This window comes from Peromyscus leucopus, chromosome 2 (genome assembly GCF_004664715.2).
Source record: "Peromyscus leucopus breed LL Stock chromosome 2, UCI_PerLeu_2.1, whole genome shotgun sequence".
In the NCBI taxonomy this organism is placed as follows: domain Eukaryota; kingdom Metazoa; phylum Chordata; class Mammalia; order Rodentia; family Cricetidae; genus Peromyscus; species Peromyscus leucopus.
In genome coordinates, this window is record NC_051064.1 from 119,873,579 (window position 1) to 119,887,215 (window position 13,637).

Here is a 13,637-nt window from a genome sequence, read left to right on the forward strand (position 1 = left end):
AACATCATTGTTTTTTTTCCTTTAGTGCCATGGTTCTCAACCTTCCTAATGCTGCGACCCTGTAATACAGTTCCTCATGCTGTGGTGACCCCCCAACCAAAAAATTATTTCATTGCTACCTCATAGCTGTAATTTTGCTACTGTTATGAATCATAATGTAAATATCTGATATGAGACCCCCAAGGGGTCATGACCCACAGATTGAGAACCCCTGCTTTAGGGAAAGAGGATAGTGAGTAAGGAGTGAGCCTGTCAGGGCGGCCCGAGAGAGAGAGAGAGAGAGAGAGAGAGAGAGAGAGAGAGAGAGAGAGAGAGAGAGAGAGAGAGAGAGAGAGAGAGAGAGAAGCTGCCATTTCACTTCCCGGGGGGTCGGAGGGCTCCTTTTAGGAGAAGGGATTGTCACTGTTAAGACTGCAGTCTTGCCCATCCCACTGGGACCTCATTCTTATCTATCTTGTGGGTTCTGTTTCTCCAGCCTGTCAGCCTGCTCTGGTTTGCTTTCCTTTCCCCTCACCCCCAAGGCCTTCCATGTAGCTTCCCTGCGGATCCCAACCTGTCCCATTTACGCCACTCTCCTAATCTCCTAAATTCACTGGGAGCCTCAGGAAGCTGAGGCAGGAAAATAGAGAATCCCAGGCTAGCCTGAGCTAGAAAGTAAGCTCCTGCCTTTAAAGGGTAGTGGGGCAGCACTGGGAAGATCAAGTGCTTGCCACTCAAACAGGACTTGATTCATAGCACCAGTAGAAAAGATTGGTATTGTTACCCTACACACACACACACACACACACACACACACACACACACACACACACACCTTTATAAAAGAAACAAAATAAAACCCTAACCCTGAATGATGAAGAACACCACTGTGCGTGGTCTCCAGTGGGTGGAGTCATCATCTGTGCCCAGGAAGCCTGCCCAGTGCCTGCCATCCGTGTTACCAGACTCTTAGCATTTCCTAAAACCTCTAATCTTACCGCCACTCATGCTCATCGACTGCCTCATGTTCTGCTGAAGGGAAAACAGTTCCCTTCATGGAACTCCTTCCATTCCATCCCAACCTACTGACAGACTTCATTTCAGCCTGTGAGGTGTTTTTCTTAGCCAAAAGCCAATGTGTGTGTGTGTGTGTGTGTGTGTGTGTGTGTGTGTGTGTGTGTGTGTGTGTGTGTTCCTGGTAGGCCCTATTGTCTCTTTCCATATAAACAAATAAAAAACCTATAAACAAATTCCAGCCCTTTCCTTTTAAAAACAACCATTAGTACCAGTTTAGAAGCGAGAGGCAGGCACTGATTCCGAAAGCTCACCCAGGTGATTCCTTTGTGCAGTCGGGGCCAAAAATTATAAACAGAGGCTGGGTATGGCTGCCCATGCCTGTAATCCTAGCACTGAGGAGGCTGAGACAGAAGGACCTGGTGTTTGAGAGCCTAGGCTGCATAGTGAGATTGTCTCAAAATGTGTGTGTGTGTGTGTGTGTGTGTGTGTGTGTGTGTGTGTGTGCGCGCGCACGCGCGCGGGGGGGGGGGGGGGGTCAGGGAGGCTTGGATGGCTCTCTGAGCTGGAGCAATACCAAACTACTTAAGGGTTTCCAGTACCTGCCACATGTTTTGCTTCTAGGCCATTACGTGCTTCTCTGTGTCTCAAAGGCTCTCACTGACTGCTAGAAAGTGTTCCCTAGTGCTCAACTCAGGTGTCATTCCTGAGAGGCCTTTAAGGACTCACCCCCACCTTTGATTAAGTCCCCCACTCCCCAGAACTTTCACACACCGCTGGGTCTCTCTCTGGGGGAGATTCACATGCTACTATGTGTTGTTCATTTATATGTATGTCTGCTCTCCTAGGCTAGAGGCTTTGCAGGAATCCATTGGCCAAGGAGATGCCATTTGGTAGACTTGGGCTATATCAGATATTGGAAGATGCTTTCTGTCAGGACCAGGTTAAGAACTGAGTCATTTGTTCATCCATGTAGTCAGCCGGCATTTATCGAGACCTTGCCATAGTCATTTATCAATGTGGCCCAAATGAATAGAGGCATATTTAAAGTTTCCTGCTCGTTTGACTTTGGAAGAGTGTTGTCATCTTTCCAGTGTGCTTTCATAAGGGCTGTGCTGTCCCAAATGTTTTAGTAGAACTTTCAGGAAGTTTATGTATTTGCACATTGTTTAGGAAAGATGTGTTAAAGGAGTTAATTCCTATGCAGACATGTACTTTGTTGCTGTGTTGGACTGCTTCTTACCTTGTCTGTTAATGGTGAGACAGAGAATGCTAAGCACTCTACATGGATGATCTCCTTCAGCCTTCACAGTGTTCTATCAGCTAGGCACTATTTGTTCTCATTTTTAGGAGGTTCTACAATATATACACGATCACACACATATAAACTAAGACATTTAAACTCAGAACTTCAGAGTTAGATGTGGCCTCAGAGCTGTTCGAGTACACACGAAAGACATTAGGACTTCAGTAAGTATTGGTTAGCTCAATAAATACTGCTCTCAAAGGAAATATAAAGATGTGAATTCTTACTGTTCTCCCATTTGACTCTGGATTGCTTGATTCTCCCTCTTTCCTTCCATTGTCCTATTCATTCTCCCATTTCATCAACAAGTTTTGTATAGGGGCAACTATATGACAGGCAATGGGCCCAATTATGGAGAGAGAGATATGACTAAAATATGAGCTTCCCCTGCTGAAAGGAGCTTGGAGTTGGGAGAGGTGCAGAAAATTGCATGATAGTAAGCCAGAGGCAGGAGTGATTTGCTGCCTGGAGAGCTGACTGTATCTTGTGCTGAGCCAAGCGGAGGCTTGAGAGTTGGAGGCAGTCCCATAATCAATATATGTTTGTTTGTATGTGAATTTGTGAACATTCATTTAACACGTCTTTCCTAAACATCCATGCAAAGCATCATTCTGAATGCTCTACTGGGAGGTTTTGGGTAAGTACCCATCATGGATGTTCATTGGGAAGATGCAGACATTATTTGATGGTTGAAGTGCAGGCTGTGGCTTGAGAATGAGAAGGCCGGGGAGATTAGGGGTTAGGGTACAGTGCTAAGGGGCCTGGATTTGGAAGTAAATTCTTTGCTGTTTCTTGTCAAGAGTGGGGACTAGCAGGTAATCTAAGGTATACTCAAAACTGTACCCTGGCTTTCGCCTCTTACCAACCCTGCCTAGGTAGCTACATCCACCAGTTATCATTGTATTATCCCTCTCAGCCACTGCTTCTTCTGAATTCCCCAACTCGCTACATATATGCAGCATCCAGTTGTCCAGGCTGTATTGGATCATTGTAGGCAAAAGAGATAGAGATTTCATGTCACCGAAACCTGGTCTAATAGTTTGGACTACCTGGTGTGTATGTGTGTGTGTGGGGGGGGGCGGGGGCAGGTAGTGTTGAATTGACAGCTAACTAGAAATCCCCTTGTCTGTCTTTCCCAGTCCCATCAGTTTCCTCTTCAGGTCCAAGTTTTCTCTCACCTGATCTCTCTCTGGTACCTTGTACCTGGACTGTAAAATTATGTAAGTGCCAGAACCGGAGCTTAATGTGGTTTTGCACACTGTAGATGGCCAGTAAATGTCTGATGAATGAGATGAGCAGCCTCAAAAATCTTGTTTTCTTCTGCTTTTAGAATAAAAGTCAGCCTCATTTCGCCTCGGAGATCTACTACATTGAACCACAGCCAATTTCCCTTGCTTTCCCCCCCACCTCCACCCCCATCCACTACCTTGAAGGCTAGTTTAGACAGTGATTCACAGTTTTTGCCTGGGGCCACTTGTATTCTCCCATCTCCATTCCAGGAAATCCTTTTAGTGGCTCCTTAAGCTAGGACTCATCTGAGTTTATAGGCTCTGAGAGGCATGGTGGTGGCAAGCTGCTGCTTTCCGCTAAGTCCTCCCGCCACCCCAATCAGCCCTTAGCAGGCACAGCTGGCCCTCCTCTGCCCCTGCTGGATAAGTCTGGAGGGAATGGTTGAACCCTAGAATTTCCCCGAAGTCTTAAGCCGCGCCTGTCGCAGACAGCAGATGAGTGGGTCCTCACGCTGGACTGGACAGAGGACCGCGAATGAGACCATGCAGGCTGGACGTCAAGAAGGAGCTGGGTGCAAGCCAAGCCACAGTCATCAGCGGGGCAGGCTGAGAGATGCGAAGGAAGGGGTGGAGAGCTGGGCCTGGGTGTGCTTCCTGCCCGGGATCTAGCGACCCGCCCCTACTCCCGCCCTGGCGGCCAGGCGGGTGCTGGACGGCCCCTCCTGCCTCGGCCAGCCGCCCAATCAGCAGGCGCCCCCCGCCCGGCCCGCCCCCTCCCCCTCTGGTGACAGAAAGTCGGCCTAGCAGATGAGGAAGTGGCCGGCAGGCGGCCCTGGGGACCTCTCTCCGGCCCTGATCCCTCCGAACCCTCTACTGCTGCCCGCCTGGCTCCCACTGGTGAGTGTGGACCTTCCATGGCCCCCCACGTGCCAGCGCCCCCTGCCTCGCTGGCTGGGCTAGCCCTGCCCTGCCCTGCCCGCCCTGCCCTGCCCAGGCTGTGGGCGAGGCTGTTCTTAGGGCGAGTGGGTGGGAGGTCCCAGCTACTGGGGCTGGGCCAGCCCAGCATGCTCCCTCCCCCCGACACCTTGGCCCCTGACCCCCATTCGCTCTCACCTAGTTCTTTTCCAGCACCTCCTGGCCTTGCCCACTCGGCCCCCTCCTCTCCCTTGCCCTCCTTCCCTTTGCGGTGCCCTTTTTCATTCCCATCCATCTTAAAGGAACTGCCCCTGCCCGTGTCCCACTGCGGGGAACACACCCGGGGTTCCCTCCAGCTTAGGGAGAGATCCTTCCCAGAAGTCTGACTCCCTCCTGCCCTGGAGGGTTCCTGTGTGCTACGGTGTATGTGGTGATGAGGGGGGAGTGAATTGGAGGAGGTGGGTGAGGAAGATAAGGCAAAGCTGGCAAGCTCACGTGTGTCAGAGAGGAACTGTGTGTGAGAGCACATGCCTAAGTGCTAGGCCGTACTCCAACATAAGCCACCAACAAGTGTGACTATGTGTGAAGAAATGATCAGTGTCGCTCACCAGGAGCTCTGTGTGAAGGAGAGACTGTGAGTGAGGCAATGTTCCCTCCATGTTCCTCTCCATGTGTCCATGCCTGGGGAAGTGTGAGTGCCACTGTGGATTAATTCAGTCCCTGCCAGGTGTGAGATTTAGGAGCCTGGCATGTCATAGTCCAGTGGGGAGACCTGTTTTGGTGGTGTGGTCAGCAAGAGACACATGGGCTCCGTATGGAGGTGTGCCAGCCAGCCCTCGGTGTAGTGTCTGTGTCTCGGGGTGGTGGAGAACGGTGTGAGGCAAGTGTGTAGAAGTGTGAGGGTGCAGATGTGAATAGGAGAGTTGGAGCCCTGAGAAAGGCGTGATGGAGGGCACCTGGAGCACTTAGGTGGTTGGGCAATTGCCTGATGCCTCTGGGACAGAGCCCTAGGCTTTCCTGCGTCTAGGCTAAGTTTTTGTATCACTCTAAGCCTTCCTCTGACATTCCTGCCAGCTTTGAGGAGGAAGGGGCCTAGCCCAGGAGGATCCCTCCCAGAGGAGGGAAAGATTCCTGAGACCTCCCCCACTCTCCCACCTCCTCACATACCACTGGTGTCCTTACCCCTCCCTGGAAGGGAAGGGTGATGCCCATTCTGAAGTAGGACAAACTGAGAATTCATAGCTGGTTTGGGAGAGAATGCTGGGTGTGGGTTTTTAGTAATTCCTCTGGCCAAAGTCCTGGCTAGAAGTTTCTGGAGTACCTACATTAGCTTATCTGGCTGGTCTAAGGTGGCCAGTCTGGGTCCTTACTTGGCTTTCTCAATTCCAGTGGGTCCAGCTCCTCTAGGCATTGACCTGTGGCCTGGACCCACCCTCCACCCCATGCCCAATGTAGCGGGGGCGGGCAGAGGGCGGGGCTGCTGCAAGATCTAGTCAGACAGGTGGAGCCGCCAGGGCAGGAGTCTCCAAGAGCCAGGCTCCCGGAGTGGAGAGAGAGGAGAGCTTGCCGCTGAGAAGAGGGGAGGAGAGAGACGAGGTGAGAGCCCGGAAGGCAGAGGGACGCTGGGGAGACTTGCGCTTAGCAGGGTAGAAGTGGAACCCCAGGTCTGTTCAGGTACTGGGACAGAAAAGAAAAGCCCATGGAGGTGGGAGTCCTGGCAGGGGACAGAGGGGAGATGGGAGTCTTGGAAGGAACCAGAAGGAGTTTACTTGGGAGAAGCGGGGAGGAAGAGAGGAGAGGCTGAGGGAGAATTGCTGGAGAGAAGAGTGACCTCTCATGGGGAGATGAGACTGCTTCCCAGGAAGGGTGAAGAGGTTCACTGGGAAGATGAGCTGTGCTGTGAGGATAAAGGATCCAGAAGGAGACCCACCCGGAATTCAGAGTTCTCCCAGAGAGGAAGGGAGGGAGGCCAGGAAGGCGCATTCAGGAGCAGAGAGGAGGAAGGGTGGGACAGCTCTCTCCAGGCAGCAGGATGCTCCGTCCAGACTGCCTTCTTTACTCCCGGGATGTCCCCACCGGCCTCGTGCATGCTAGGAAAGGGCTCTGCCACAGAGCTCCATTGGCAGTCCTACCCTGGCAGCAGTGGGCATCAGCTGTTTGATTCTGTGTCTTGTCTCTGTGGGCCAAGTGTGGGATGCGGACATGCAGCGATCCCTATCTGATGCCCACTCTCCATCCCTTCTCAGAGTCCTTAGCCAGGATGGAGGCTGTCGTGAACTTGTATCAGGAATTGATGAAGCATGCAGGTAAGCTGCTGTCCATAGCCATGCCTGCCCACCTTCCCCGGGACCCCAGGATCTAGGGCTATGTCTTAATGAAGTCCTTATGAACTACTTCACCCTTTTGTGACCTGATCTCATGACTGGACCTAGAAAGGCATATTGAACCCTGTGACCCTAACCCCTTTGACCTCCTATTTACAGATCCCCGGATGCAGAACTACCCTCTGATGGGGTCCCCCTTGCTAATAACATCCATCCTTTTGACCTATGTGTACTTCGTCCTCTCACTTGGGCCTCGAATCATGGCTAATCGGAAGCCCTTCCAACTTCGTGGCTTCATGATTGTCTACAATTTTGCACTGGTGATACTCTCCCTCTACATTGTCTATGAGGTAGGCTGGAATGCCTAGGCTGTAGTTTGTCTGCAGGGTAAGGGGTAGGGCATGGGCCAGTGCATGGCGTGTCTACTTTCTAGAGGTTCATTAAGGAAACGGGAGGGGTTGCTGGGGGAGGGGAACTTTGGTCTAATCCATACTCTTTCTTAGTTCCTAATGTCTGGTTGGCTCAGTACCTACACCTGGCGCTGTGACCCTGTAGACTTTTCCAATAGCCCCGAGGCACTTCGGGTAAGTAGAGCCTTAGGTAAATCCTAAGCAACCTAGATAAGGCAGCATTCAGAGACCTGTGTGTGGGTATTAAGAGCGCCCTAACTTCTTACAGATGGTTCGAGTGGCCTGGCTCTTCATGTTTTCCAAGGTTATTGAGCTGATGGATACAGTGAGTACTTCGAGACACGAGAACTTGGGGGTAGAAAGGCAGGCACTGGCCCTCAACCTTCCCTCCTCTCTTCTCTCAGGTGATATTTATTCTCCGCAAGAAAGATGGGCAGGTGACCTTCCTACATGTCTTCCATCACTCCGTGCTTCCCTGGAGCTGGTGGTGGGGGATAAAGATTGCTCCAGGTGAACAGTCAAGGCCACGAGAGGCGGGTAGCCACTGGGAGTGGAGGCCCATCTCCTGACCCCGTTTTCTTTCCATCTTAGGAGGAATGGGCTCTTTCCATGCCATGATAAATTCCTCTGTACATGTTGTCATGTACCTGTACTACGGATTGTCTGCCCTTGGCCCCGTGGCTCAGCCCTACCTTTGGTGGAAAAAACACATGACAGCCATTCAGCTGGTGAGGGGCCTGGTGGGCGGCCTGGTGGTCCTAGGACCAAACCCCCAATATTCCTCCGTTCAATTCTTTATCCAACCATCCTCACACCATCCTTCCTGAAAGCTTATCTGTGTCTCTTCTCCCTCCCACCCTTTCTGACCCTTGTCTTTCTCTATCCAGATCCAGTTTGTCCTCGTCTCACTGCACATCAGCCAGTACTACTTCATGCCCAGCTGCAACTACCAGTACCCTCTCATTATCCACCTCATCTGGATGTATGGCACCATCTTCTTCGTGCTCTTCTCCAATTTCTGGTATCACTCTTACACTAAGGGAAAGCGGCTGCCCCGTACAGTTCAGCAAAATGGAACTCCAGCTATCACCAAGGTCAAGGCCAACTGAGAAGCATGGCCTAGATATTGCCCACCTAAGTGCCTCAGGACTGCACCTTGGGCAGCATCCAGTGTCCTCTCCACCTACACCTATGACCAGGGCTCATGTGGTCAGGACTGAGGAGGAGGACTGGTTCTCCCCTCCCCACAGCTGGTCTACAGGGACCACTGTTCCCATCCCTTCTCCCAGCCAGCTCCAGGGATGTGGCCTCACTGCTGTCTGCCACCAGAACTGGAGGCTGAAAGGGCTGGACACTTACTTCCCCCCTCCCTGCCTTAAACTTGGGAGAGGAACACTCAGGGCTGGCCCCCACCAGGGTCTTGTGGCCTTTCTCCTCACACTGAAGAGGTCAGCAATAATCTGTCACAATGGACTCAGGCTCCCTTTCTCACTCCACATTGAAGCATGAGCTTCTGGGCCAAAGGTCAGGATGGGCAGCAGGCCTGGCAATACAGGCTGTGTACTCGTTTGTGTCTTAATTAAAGTGACAGAGGAAACCACTGAGATTGTGTGTATGTGTAAATGGAGGAGGGGCACACAGCTTACAGGAGGGAGGGTTCAGGCACTAATTCTAGCTACTGAGGAAGGCTGCTGAAACAGGAACCTCACAAGTTCAATGTTAGCCTAGACCTGGTCTCAAAATAAAATGCTCAGTGGTAAGGCTCTGGGATCAATCTCCAGTTCCACAAGAAAATGTGGCCAAAAGTTCCCACAAGACTTCTTAGCTCTAACTAGAGTATGGGCAGACCCTAGGAAGGACGCTTGGGACACAAGAAAGGAAGATACAACTTTATTAGAAAAATAAAAAAACAACAAAAAAACCAAAAGGGGTCTGTTTTCAACGGATGCCCTGGTGGATAAGGCTACTTTTAGCTATACTGGCTTTCTCCCTCTCCCGCCGCAGGGCAGGGTCCAACTCAAAGCAGCGCCACAGCCGCAGAGTCTCATCGGCTGCTGCTGATGCCACTGTAGCCCCATCTGGACTCATGGTAAGACTCAGGACCCGGGCTGTGTGACCTAGGGTAAGAGCAGTGCATTTGAGTATCGGCACATAGCCCTCTAATTTTGTTAGTCACCTTGAGATAAAATTTGAATACCATAAACTCACCTTCTTCACTAATTCAGTGTTTTACTGTATTTACAAGGCTGTGCATTGCTATAACTAGTACCACAGCACTCTAAGTCATACTTCCCATCCTCTCCAAAGTCACTAGCAAACCATTAATTCTTTACTCTCTCCACATTTATCTATTCTCAACGTTTCACATAAATGAAATGGTACACTGCAGTCTGGCTTCCCTTTCCACCTACCTTTGAGCTCAGCCACCTTGGCCATTGTTGGGTACTTCCAAATAACCAGCTGGTTCTGGGCAAAGCCATGGCCCGAGATAAGCTCCTTATAGTTGGGAGACCAGAGGATGGAACACACCTGTGGAAAAGAGTTGCCATGGGCATGACATACAGCCTGGGCTACTCAGAATCCAGTCCATTCTAGTATTAGCAACCCTATCAGGTGCTATAGATTCAAACAATGGTCACAGTCCTTATGAAGCCCCTTGAGACAAATATCTATTTATGGGAGATATTTGTTCCACCAGTAGGAAGTCCACAAGTTGCCCCAAAGTAACTCCAACTATCTGACATCAGAGCCCATACCCGCAGTGTAGGCTGAGTGTTTGGAAAATGGAGAGGGGAAGCTGGAGTGTTTACAGCAAGGCACAAACCAAGCGAGACCTCAAATGTTCTAATGTATTTGGATCATATGTTTCAGGTTGTGGGAATCACCACAGGTTTAGGGACAGTAAGTACCACTCAGACTGTGAAATAAGACTGGAAGAGAGAATGCTTGGGAGCCTGGGCATGGTGGTGTACACTCAGAATCTCAGAACTTGGGATGCTGAAGCAGGAGGATTGCAAGTCTGAGGCCAGCCAGGGCAAAATTCTGTCTCAAAAAAAAAAAAAAAAGATGATGAGACCCAGTGATGAGGGGACAGATGTGAAGATACTCCAAGATAAAACAATTCTCTTAAGGAACATGAAAGATTCTAGGGGGCTTTCAGATTTCTAAGCCATTCTGAAGCAGTCCAAGAGGAACAACAATCATTTCAGGAAGGCAAGGTGAAGCGACAAGCTTCATTTGGGACACACGGAGGAGGTGATGATACTTTCGAGGACCTATGGTGGAGAGAAGCCAAACTTGGAAGTGGAAACTCAAGAATGAGGGCTGAGTTAGAAGTCAGAAATGATCGGGTATTGAGTTGGAGTGGAATTGGTTTTCAGTAAGCTCACACAGAAGAACACATCTGGAAACAGAATATATTAAAACATGAATTGCCACTAACAATCACAACAAAAACTACCTGGGAATGGGCGTCCACAGCACTCAGACAGGCCCCAGAGCAGACGTTCCAAATTCGGATGTGTCGGTCACTGGTGCCACCTCCTGTTGCCAGAATATTGGACTGCCAGGGACACCATGCAACAGCCTAGGTGGGATGGACAAAGGCTGGGTCAGGTCAGTGGACAGACAGTCGAGCTAGTCAAGAAGCTCTAAGTGTCACAGTTAAACACGGTCTAATGCCACCGTGTCACCTCCCTTCAACAGTCCCCAGTTTATAGCTGAGGGTCTGCAGACCTCAGCCCGAGTGCTTTCTCACCTTGACAGCACCCTGATGTTGAGTGAATGTCTGCAAGGGAGCCCAGCCACTTTCTCCAGGACTACTAGGCCACACGTTGACCACGTTATCGTTGCCACCGCTTGCCAGATGACGTCCATCTGGGGCCCAGCGCAGCCCACATACTTCCTGGCTATGGCCACTCAGTGTGGCCACATGGTGTTCTGCTACCCGTACATCATGGTGGTGGATGTGGCCAGAGCGTGAACCACTGAGAGAAGAAAAGAGATTTAGTTCTGAGGCAGCACAAAATCAAGTCAGAGCCACTTCAGTTCTGGATGTGCCCTCAATGGCAAGAGGCAGGCAGAAACCAAACTGCTACAGCCTAGCAAAGACCACTGACCTGGACAGAATATAGCTGTTCCAACTTAGGGAGCTTACTCGAGCGTTGTGACTGGTCATGTTCCGAAGCCGTTTCTGCTGCTGCACATCCCAGAGCTGAAGAGGCGAGACCAGAGGATCAGAGTGTGGAGCTGGGCATCTACACCTTTCCAGCTGGGCTGGCTCCTCCCTGGGGCTGAGGACAACAGGGCCACCCGTCTGACCTGCACTTCAGCGTTACTGGTGCCCACAGCCAGGTAGTTGCCCTCCTTGATCCAGGCCACGGAGGATATGTAGTCCCCAGGCTGCTCCATTTGCAACAGCTGCAGGATGTCACCAGAACCAGCATTCCATAAGTACACACTGTTGTCCAGTGCCACAGCCAGTACATTTCCAGAGCTCCAATCCACAAGGTTCAGGTCTGCCGGAGGCAGAAAAAAAGGAACACGAGGTCCTTTGTTAGACTGGTCCATCCATGCCCAGGCTATCTTTCTCCATCCGAAAAGACAATGATGCACTTACAGTAGTCATTTCGGATCTCGGGGGCATCAAGTATCCTGTCTGGCAGGGAAGGGATGTATCGGCAAGTCTTCCGGCTGGAGCCAGGCGTGGCTTTCTGGCTGTAGAGTACTTTCAGTCTGTTCTGGTAGCCTGTGGCAACAGGGTGGGTCAAGGCCTTGAAAGTGATACCACCCTTGCCCTCGACTTTGCGTGGGGAAAGCAGGCACATGTCTCCCTTAGGAGGGACTGACACCAACCTTCTGGGGCATTCTGAGGTTTTCCACTGAGCCTGAGGATCTTGGCTTCCTCCACATCAAAACCGTTCAGGTTCAGAGCCCAGGCTTTCTGATGCTCCTGGCACAGAGAGGTGGCCGTGAGGCATAAGTGGTATCATCCAAGGGACACCTAAGGTCTCAGGCATCGTGACCCCCGTGGAATCATACCTTCTTGGTGGGCGTCTCCCCGTCTTCCGGCTGGTTCTCCTTGCTCAAGAGGAAGCTAGCCACCTCCATTTGGGAAGCACTGCGGTGCGGGATATAGCGGTCACCTCCAGGTTTGCTAGGGGTGGTCTGACCCTTGGAATTAGACTTGCCTGGAGCAGGGAGAGAGAAGACAGTCTGTCGAGGCTCCTGGAGGGGGCTCGAAGGCCGACTCTGGGAGATTCTATTTCCCTCCCCGGACCCCCAACTCACCAGGAGTTCGGCCCGGGGTCCGGCCGGCGCTGTGAGATCTGTTGGCAGCCCGCATGGGCGAGGGGGCCGGGCCCGTGGCTTCCTTTGCTTTGCGCTGCCAGCGCGCAATGGGTGCATTGGGGATGGGCGTGTCCAGTTGAAGCAGAGCGTGCAAGTCGCTCTCGAACACGAACTGCGCCATGGCAGTGTCTGCAGGGGCGAGAGGCGACCAAGTTCGGGACCGTGCCGGGCTCCTGGGCTCCTCCGGCCACAGCTCCCACCAGCCCGGCAGCTCCCCCGTACGCGGCCTTCCCAGGCACAGACCCCCGGCTCCTCACAGTTCGTCCGTGCGTCCGCCGAACGCGTTCCTGCCCGGACCAGCTAAAGGCACGCCGGGCTGTTGTTCTTAAAATCTCCGCTGCGAGCACTCATTGGCTCCTTCAAAACCCAACCGTCTTAACCGTCGCCCTCGCCCATTGGTCGCCACACTGGAAAGGGGCGAGTCTTCCGGGAGCAAGTCTCAGATCTCACGAGAGTGTGGCGGCCCCGGCGTTTCGAGTGGAATTCCGAGCCCACCTCCGGGAGCCCTCCCGAGTCCCAGCCCGAATCGGAGCGCGGGGCGGAGTCTGCACCGCCGGTCAGTCCGCCCAGAGCATCCGCTCCCTGGGTGACGCCCCTCCGGGTGGGATGGAGCGGTTGGGGGAATGTGAGAGCCTGAGAAAGGTCACACGGAAGCCTGTGTGTGCGTGGTGCTTAGGTTAGACACACAAGGGTAAACTCGAACCCGGGGACCCGGTGACTTTGGGCAGGTAGCAGCCTGAGTGAGGAGAGCGGGAGCTTACTGGCGTGCAGTCCGTTAGCCAGAAATCCTGCTAGGAAGGAAGTATGCGTGTGTGTGGTGCTTAACTGAGGTTGATGGAGGGAAGGGAAGTGGGGGGTCAAAAAAAAGGATCAGGATTCCTGCTTTCTGTCCTTGAAGATGTTAGGCTGCCTTTGGCGACAGCCTATGATTGACTCTCCTGGGGCTTTAGATTCTTGAGAATCCTAGAGATTCTGTCTTACCTGAGTTACATGCAACCTGCCAGTGAGCAGCAACCATTTTGCTTGTTTGAGACGAGGGTCTCACCATGCAATCCGGGTCTGGAACTCAAGTCTGCTGGGATTTAAGGCGTGTGCCGCCACACCCGGCCCA

At 52.1% G+C, this 13,637-nt stretch overlaps 2 protein-coding genes across 4 annotated transcripts; one reads left to right on the forward strand and one right to left on the reverse strand.

Moving 5' to 3' along the window:
* The first annotated feature begins 4,288 nt into the window (after positions 1 to 4,288).
* Elovl1 (ELOVL fatty acid elongase 1) lies at positions 4,289 to 8,781 on the forward strand. 2 transcript variants are annotated; one of them, XM_028893160.2, is made up of 8 exons: positions 4,289 to 4,425; positions 6,690 to 6,749; positions 6,927 to 7,117; positions 7,271 to 7,351; positions 7,446 to 7,502; positions 7,582 to 7,687; positions 7,769 to 7,905; positions 8,065 to 8,781. In XM_028893160.2, the coding sequence occupies exons 2-8, from the start codon at positions 6,704 to 6,706 to the stop codon at positions 8,284 to 8,286; spliced, it is 840 nt and encodes a 279-aa protein (XP_028748993.1). In that variant the 5' UTR covers positions 4,289 to 4,425; positions 6,690 to 6,703; the 3' UTR covers positions 8,287 to 8,781. The 2 variants fall into 2 exon arrangements, with proteins under 2 accessions (XP_028748993.1, XP_037058774.1); XM_037202879.1 differs by lacking the exon at positions 4,289 to 4,425 and adding an exon at positions 4,808 to 6,039.
* A 269-nt stretch (positions 8,782 to 9,050) lies between these two features.
* On the reverse strand, positions 9,051 to 12,954 carry Cdc20 (cell division cycle 20). 2 transcript variants are annotated; one of them, XM_028893151.2, is made up of 11 exons: positions 12,770 to 12,954; positions 12,467 to 12,655; positions 12,218 to 12,366; positions 12,032 to 12,128; positions 11,796 to 11,924; positions 11,498 to 11,694; positions 11,296 to 11,390; positions 10,935 to 11,163; positions 10,638 to 10,763; positions 9,589 to 9,706; positions 9,051 to 9,294 (listed from the first exon to the last, which is right to left on the reverse strand). In XM_028893151.2, the coding sequence occupies exons 2-11, from the start codon at positions 12,645 to 12,647 to the stop codon at positions 9,116 to 9,118; spliced, it is 1,500 nt and encodes a 499-aa protein (XP_028748984.1). In that variant the 5' UTR covers positions 12,648 to 12,655; positions 12,770 to 12,954; the 3' UTR covers positions 9,051 to 9,115. The 2 variants fall into 2 exon arrangements, with proteins under 2 accessions (XP_028748984.1, XP_028748983.1); XM_028893150.2 differs by having other exon boundaries at positions 12,784 to 12,952.
* Between the last annotated feature and the right edge of the window lie 683 nt (positions 12,955 to 13,637).

Excerpts from the sequence above, each read along its gene's own strand:
- Cdc20 (XM_028893151.2), bottom strand. The coding sequence starts at position 12,647 with ATGGCGCAGTTCGTGTTCGAGAGCGACTTGCACGCTCTGCTTCAACTG. Across the intron at positions 12,129-12,217 it reads GGGAGACGCCCACCAAGAAG|GAGCATCAGAAAGCCTGGGC; the intron begins GTATGATTCCAC and ends TCTCTGTGCCAG. Across the intron at positions 9,295-9,588 it reads CAAGGTGGCTGAGCTCAAAG|GTCACACAGCCCGGGTCCTG; the intron begins GTAGGTGGAAAG and ends CTCTTACCCTAG.
- Elovl1 (XM_028893160.2), top strand. The coding sequence starts at position 6,704 with ATGGAGGCTGTCGTGAACTTGTATCAGGAATTGATGAAGCATGCAG. Across the intron at positions 6,750-6,926 it reads GGAATTGATGAAGCATGCAG|ATCCCCGGATGCAGAACTAC; the intron begins GTAAGCTGCTGT and ends TCCTATTTACAG. Across the intron at positions 7,118-7,270 it reads CCCTCTACATTGTCTATGAG|TTCCTAATGTCTGGTTGGCT; the intron begins GTAGGCTGGAAT and ends ACTCTTTCTTAG.